We start from the raw sequence: 5,947 nt of genomic DNA on the forward strand, positions 1-5,947 counted from the left end.
AGTCCAAGAAAATAAAGTCTGTCACTGTTCCATTGTTCCCCATCTATTTCCCATGAAGTGATGGGACCGGATGCCATAATCTTTGTTTTTTGAATGTTGAGTTTTAAGCCAGCTTTTTCACTCTCTTCTTTCACCATCAAGAGGCTCTTTAGTTCCTCTTCGTTTTCTGCCATAAGGGTGATGTTACCTTCATATCTGAAGTTATTGATATTTCTCCTGGAAATCTTGATTCCAGCTTGTGTTTATCCAGTCCTGCATTTCATATGATGTACTCTGCATATGAGTTAAATAGGTGGTGGAACTTCAAAAATGTCACTTCCTTACCCTCCTCCCTTTTGGAGCCAATACCCAGGAAGCAGAGAATTAGGCAGGATGAAAACATCCCCAGGCCTGGAAGGAAGGCTTATCTAGCTACTGACCACAGTGCATGTACAGATAACCCTGAGGTCAGTGACCCCACCTAGGCCAGGAGAGGCTCTGACACCGCTGCGCTTGAGCAGTCTGGGCTAACTCCACACTCCGCCCACACTGAGCTGAGTGAGCTGAGTGAGCCCTGGCCACCAGGCTCGGGCCCAGGGGAGAAGAAGCAGCACATGGAGAGTGGGCAGCTGGTGAGCAGAGCCCCTGCTCCAGGCTGCGGTAAGTCCCTTGACATGGAGGATAGCCCCTTGCACCCCCAATCAGGTGAGTTGGGCACAGATGGGGAGGGAGAAAGCAGGAAGGAGCATAGTATGGGTGTCACTGAATCCCACTACTGACGCCCCAGTGCTGCCTAGCTGGTCGAGCTTTCTTTTCTTAGTAACTTTGGGCAGACTCATCTGTCTCCCAATCCTTCCACCTTCTCAAAAATCCAGCAGAGGATGGGAATGAAAGGGTAATGTTTGCCCAGGGAGAAATGAATTTGCCATTGTAACAAACAGATGTTACCTATTTATTTTCCTTAAACAATCAGCTTTTTCCAAAAGCAATTTTGAACAGCTTATAAAGAAGAGCTTCACAATAAGGTTAATAGTAAATAGTTAATAGTAAATAAGACTTGGGAAATCATGCTGCTGCTGCTAAGTCACTTCAGTCATGTCCGACTCTGTGTGACCCCACAGACGGCAGCCCACCAGGCTCCCCCGTCCCTGGGATTCTCCAGGCAAGAACACCAGCTGAGCTACTTTAAATTCTACTTTAAAGCCCATGGTGGGCTGGAGTAAAAATAAAGTAGAACTTAAGGTAGCTCGGCTGGTAAAGAATCCGCCTGCAGTGCAGGAGACCCCGTTTCAATTCCTGGGTCGGGAAGATCTGTGGAAAAGGAATAGGCTACCCACTCCAGTATTCTAGCCTGGAGAATTCCATGGACTGTACAGTCCATAGGGTTGCAGAGTCAGACACAACTGAGTGACTTTCATTAAATATATTTAGTAAAGATAAGATAAGCATGAATACGGGTCTGAGTATCCTAGTGTCCATGGTAAAAAGGGAAATAGGATCAGCAACTGGAAAGGAAGATGCATACTAGTCTTATATTTTTTTCCTAGAGCTTTATATAATAGGCATTGAGCATTGTGAGAAACAGGTCATTTACTTCATATTTCTAAAATTCAGAAGCAGATGAAATCAGGCTATTTGGCTCATAAGAGCCTTTGAGAGAGCAAAGGGAATGGTATTAAAATACCATCCCATTAAGGTGAATGCATTCCAATATAGGTTTCTGATGGTCAGATTGGCCTGGGTGTTCAGCGAGTTGTCCCTTTCCTCATCTGTGCTGTAGACCCACATTTCTCAAACTTTAATATGCATGCAATCTCCAGCAAGTCTTTTGAAAATGCCTTTCTGATTTAGATCTGGGGTGGGTAGTTCTAAAAAACTCCCAGGGTACCACGTGTACCATACTTGGAGCAAGGAGCTAAAAGCCCAGACTTCTCTAGCTGTGCACCTATGCGGTTCCCCCAGCTGAAAGTAATGCAGTGCTGCCATGGTTCCCACTGACCACAGATGTCCAGCCCCAAGCCATGACTCCCGACGCACACAGAGACTAAGTGCCTACCATGTGTCTGAGCGCCCTTAGCAAAATGGCTGTTCCTGCCCACCCTTCCCCTAGTCTTGGATGTGCCCACCCCTCCCCCTAAAAGCACCTGCCTCTAGAACCTTGTTCATGCTCTTGTGCTGCCACAGTTAAATCTCTTGTGGATACAGTCTCTCGTTCCACTGAACTCAGAGAGCTTTTCCTCTGGAGAGAGCTCATGTTGCAATAGAGGACTAGAAGGAGGGCAAGACTTACACCAGAGTGCCAAGCCCTGGGTGCAGGGGCAGAGGGTTGAGGGCCCTGTTAGTCACACCTTATAATGCCTTACAATATTGGCTTGAAATAATCCATGACATGAAAGAGACTGTAAGCTTAAACCCTGAGCACACTTCTGCAGCTTGCCTCCCCTTCCAGCACCTGTCCCCCACAGCCCACCCCACCCCATGCCTGTGACCACTGCCTCACCTCTGGGTGGTTCCAACAAAGCTTTATCCACAGGGTCATCATGGAAGAAGACACAACCCCTCCATTTTCCCTTGAAATCGCTTCCCTAAGTTGCAGTCCCACTCCCTCCCTCACAGAAGGAAGCAGTTCCCTGTGCCCAGAGGCTTGGTTTGGGGAGTCTCACCTTGCCTGGGCTGGGCAGTGGAGGGCAGGACACCTTTTCTGGGGCCGCAGCCCAGCCTGAGCACATCTAGGTCCAGGTGGCCTGGCTCCCAGCCAGGCTGTCAGAATACATCTGGCACACGGCTTCTAGTGACCGTCTTGATTTAGTAGTCAATTAGAGTATTTATTTTGTGAAATGGATGTGTTTTGTCCGAGCTTATAAGTGCTGGATCAATCCAAGAAGCTGAGTCTGAACTATGTCCTTCTCTCTGGGCCAAGTAGGAGATAAACCTAGATTCTCTTCCCGGATACTCTCATCTTCTAAGCCAAAGGAGTAGCCTTGTCTGCAGGAAAAAGAGCAATCTCAGGAGACTGACATGCAGGGGCTCCATATCCAAATATCCACCATCACATGTGCTGAGCACCTCCTGTGTGCCTGCAGTGCCAGCTCTGGGGCAAGCAAAGGAGGAGACCAGATGTGGGGGGAGTCCTAGGCGAAGCTTCTCGGAGATGCTGGGAGGTGCAGAAGGTTGAGAATGGCCAAGTATTCATTCAATAACTGTTTACAGGGCACCGACTATGTGCCAGGCTCTGATCCAGGCACTGGGAATACAGAAGTGAAAGAGGCAGATAAAACTCCCTGCCCTGAAGGAGCTTACATTTCTGTGGGAGCAGAACATTAATGAACAGCAAACAGAGAAGGTGTGTCTTATAGTGAGTTAGAAGGAGAAAAAAGGGCTTTCCTGGTGGTTCAGTGGTAAAGAATCTGCCTGCCAATGCAGGAGACATGGGTTCAATCCCTGGGCTGGGAAGATCCCCTGGAGTAGAAAATGGCATGGGATTATTCTTGCCTGAATAATCCCATGAACAGAGGAGCCTGGCGGGCTACAATCCATGGGGTCACAAAGAGTCAGACACGACTAAGTGACTAACACACACTAGAAGGAGAAAAAGGCTAAGTGAAAAGAAATAGGGCAGGGTACCCAGATGAGGGATGCAGATAACTGGGTGAGTCTCACAGAGGTGATGTTATTTCTCAAGGATCCAAAGGAGGGAGGGAGAAGGCCAGTGTGGCAGGGCTGAGTGATAGCAAAGAGAAGGGAGCCGGAGACAAGGTCCTGCTGGGCCTGGTCGCCATAGAAAGGACTTTGCTTTGACTCTCAGAGACCAGGGAGCCAGGGGCAAGTTCTGAGCGAAGGAGTAACACAATCTGACAAACGTCTCCGAAGGATGGCTCCAGCCACTCTGCCCTTGGCCTAGCCGTGGACAGGAGTCTGGCACAGAGGAGGCGCTCGACCAGTGTCAGGGCACCATCCTCCCCCCGGCTCAGGAGATGGCACATCTGCTTCCCGGAGTTGGGCTCCAGGAAACACTGATTCAGCTCTCAGCCACACTAGGCCCCACGTCAGGTGAGACAGACAGGCCAAGCATCAAAGGCCAGTGGCATGGATGGTGCTCTGTCCACCAAGGTGCTTGGCCTCAGCAGGGTGTTCACCTCTCTCCCTCCCTGTGCCTTTCAGGCCCCTCATTGTTCTCTTGTACAAGTTCATGCTCCACTAGGACATTCCTCTGTGTATCTCTGCTGCTCCAGCCTTTGCCCTCTCTCCAACTCATGGGGAGCCCCTCAGAGGCCTACCAGGACTCTTTGGAAGGATGCTAGATAGATCCTTTGAGAATATTGGAAGACCTCTCCACATCTCTGTTTCCCAAGCTACATCTCCTTGTGCTTCAACTCCTCTGGAGTAACAGGAAGGGTGCTCAGAGACCCTCATCAGACAGAAGATATTTAAAGAGCACCTACTGTGTGCAGGGCACCATGTGAGGGGCACCAAAGAAGGCTACATGCTCATTCCTGTTTCCCCAAAGTCACTGCAGAGGCAACCTCCCATCCTAGGGCCAGAACCAGGCATGGGGCAACTGTGTCCCCAGCACTTGGAATACTGTGATATGGTGCGGTTCCCTGAGTGTGGAATGCACAAAGGACCTATGAGAACTGCCTCCAGAGCTCAGAGAGGATGTTTTCCTGGGGCAGGGTGGGACAGGAGGTGGAAGAGAAGCCGGGCCTCAGGGTCTGGCAGAGTGGAGAGCTGGGGCGGGTGGGTATTTTATGCAAGAGGAAACCTGTGGAAGTGAGAAAGCACAAGATGCTGGTGAAGCGAGAGGACAAAGAAAAGGACTCTCACCCCACCACCTGGCCAGAGCTCTGCCTCTCCCCCTCATCGTGCTCCCTGAGGTCTAGTTGTGGGGCCATTCTTGAGGCCCAGCCCCCTGCCTTTCTGGTTTCTGGGTTCAGATGGTCCCTCCCTAGGACTTATCTCCCCAGAACAGCTTGGGATCCTGGAGTATTTTGAAGCTCTTTATCAAGGGCTGGCAGAATATGTCCTAAAGGACTAATCCAGAGAGAGTCCCAGGGGTCAGGCAACCCCCAGTCAGCCTCCCAGAAGTGACATTGGTGCCCCACAAAGATCAGAGCCCCTGTGTCCTCACCTGTGGAAGGAGAGGAATGGTGGTCAGCAGCACATGATGTGAGACTGCAGGTGAGAAAGGGCTTCAGATGACGGCACACACCTCTAGAAAGGTACCTGAAAGATACCCTCACCTTATACCTGACTCACGGCTGTGCTGGGAGGCCACCATCATGGGGGAGTGGAGGACAGCGCCCAGGGCTGAAGGCCATCTGTCTCAGGGTAGGGTGGTAGTTTCAAGCCTAGAAAGTCTAGATGAGGAGACTAGGGCCCCCCCAGTTCCCAGGCCCTGGAAGTGAGGACTCTGAAGAAGGGTCAGAGGTCTGCGCTAAGGGTAGACCAGGAACAGAGGAGCAATGGAAGCACAGAGGCCTGGATGCAGCCTAGTGGAGAAGGGGGCCTCTGCTGCTGCTTCCCTTGCAGGATGGAAGGAAGCCAGGTTGAACTGGTACCTTGCATCTTCCCACCTGTGTGAACTTGGCCTGCCACTTAACCTGGCATTATGAAATGGACGTGGCTTTGAGGTGTCCCTCGGATGAAGGGAGCCAGCTGGTCCCAGAAGTTACCAGATGCCCTGCTTGTCCTGGTTAAGAGTTGCCCACTTTAATGGGGGAGATAGAGGTGTTCTTGCCTGGAGAATCCCAGGGACGGGGGAGCCTGGTGGGCGGCCGTTTATAGAGTCGGACACGACTGAAGCGACTTAGCAGCAGCAGCAGCAGCATAGAGGTGTAGTTCCGGAAGTTTAGGAACATTAGGCCGGGGGAGGGGAGGGTCGTTTGTCCCTGCCGCCCACCACCACTGCTGGTGCCGCAGGGTGGGATCGAGGACCCTGCAGCTCCCCGATTGCGGTCCCGGGGGAGGT

General features: G+C 51.3%; 1 protein-coding gene across 2 annotated transcripts in view; it reads left to right on the top strand.

Moving 5' to 3' along the window:
* Positions 1-511: 511 nt before the first annotated feature.
* STEAP3 (STEAP family member 3, metalloreductase) overlaps positions 512-5,947 on the top strand; it is a 51,986-nt gene continuing 46,550 nt past the window's right edge. The window contains exon 1 of one of the 2 annotated variants that reach the window (XM_010860782.1): positions 512-684. In XM_010860782.1, the coding sequence (XP_010859084.1) occupies positions 594-684 (91 nt within the window). In that variant the 5' untranslated portion in view covers positions 512-593. The remainder of the gene's footprint in view (positions 685-5,947) is intronic. The other variant, XM_010860783.1, reaches the window with a different exon arrangement.

The sequence above is a fragment of the Bison bison genome, unplaced genomic scaffold, assembly GCF_000754665.1.
Source record: "Bison bison bison isolate TAMUID 2011002044 unplaced genomic scaffold, Bison_UMD1.0 scf7180017864471, whole genome shotgun sequence".
NCBI lineage: Eukaryota > Metazoa > Chordata > Mammalia > Artiodactyla > Bovidae > Bison > Bison bison.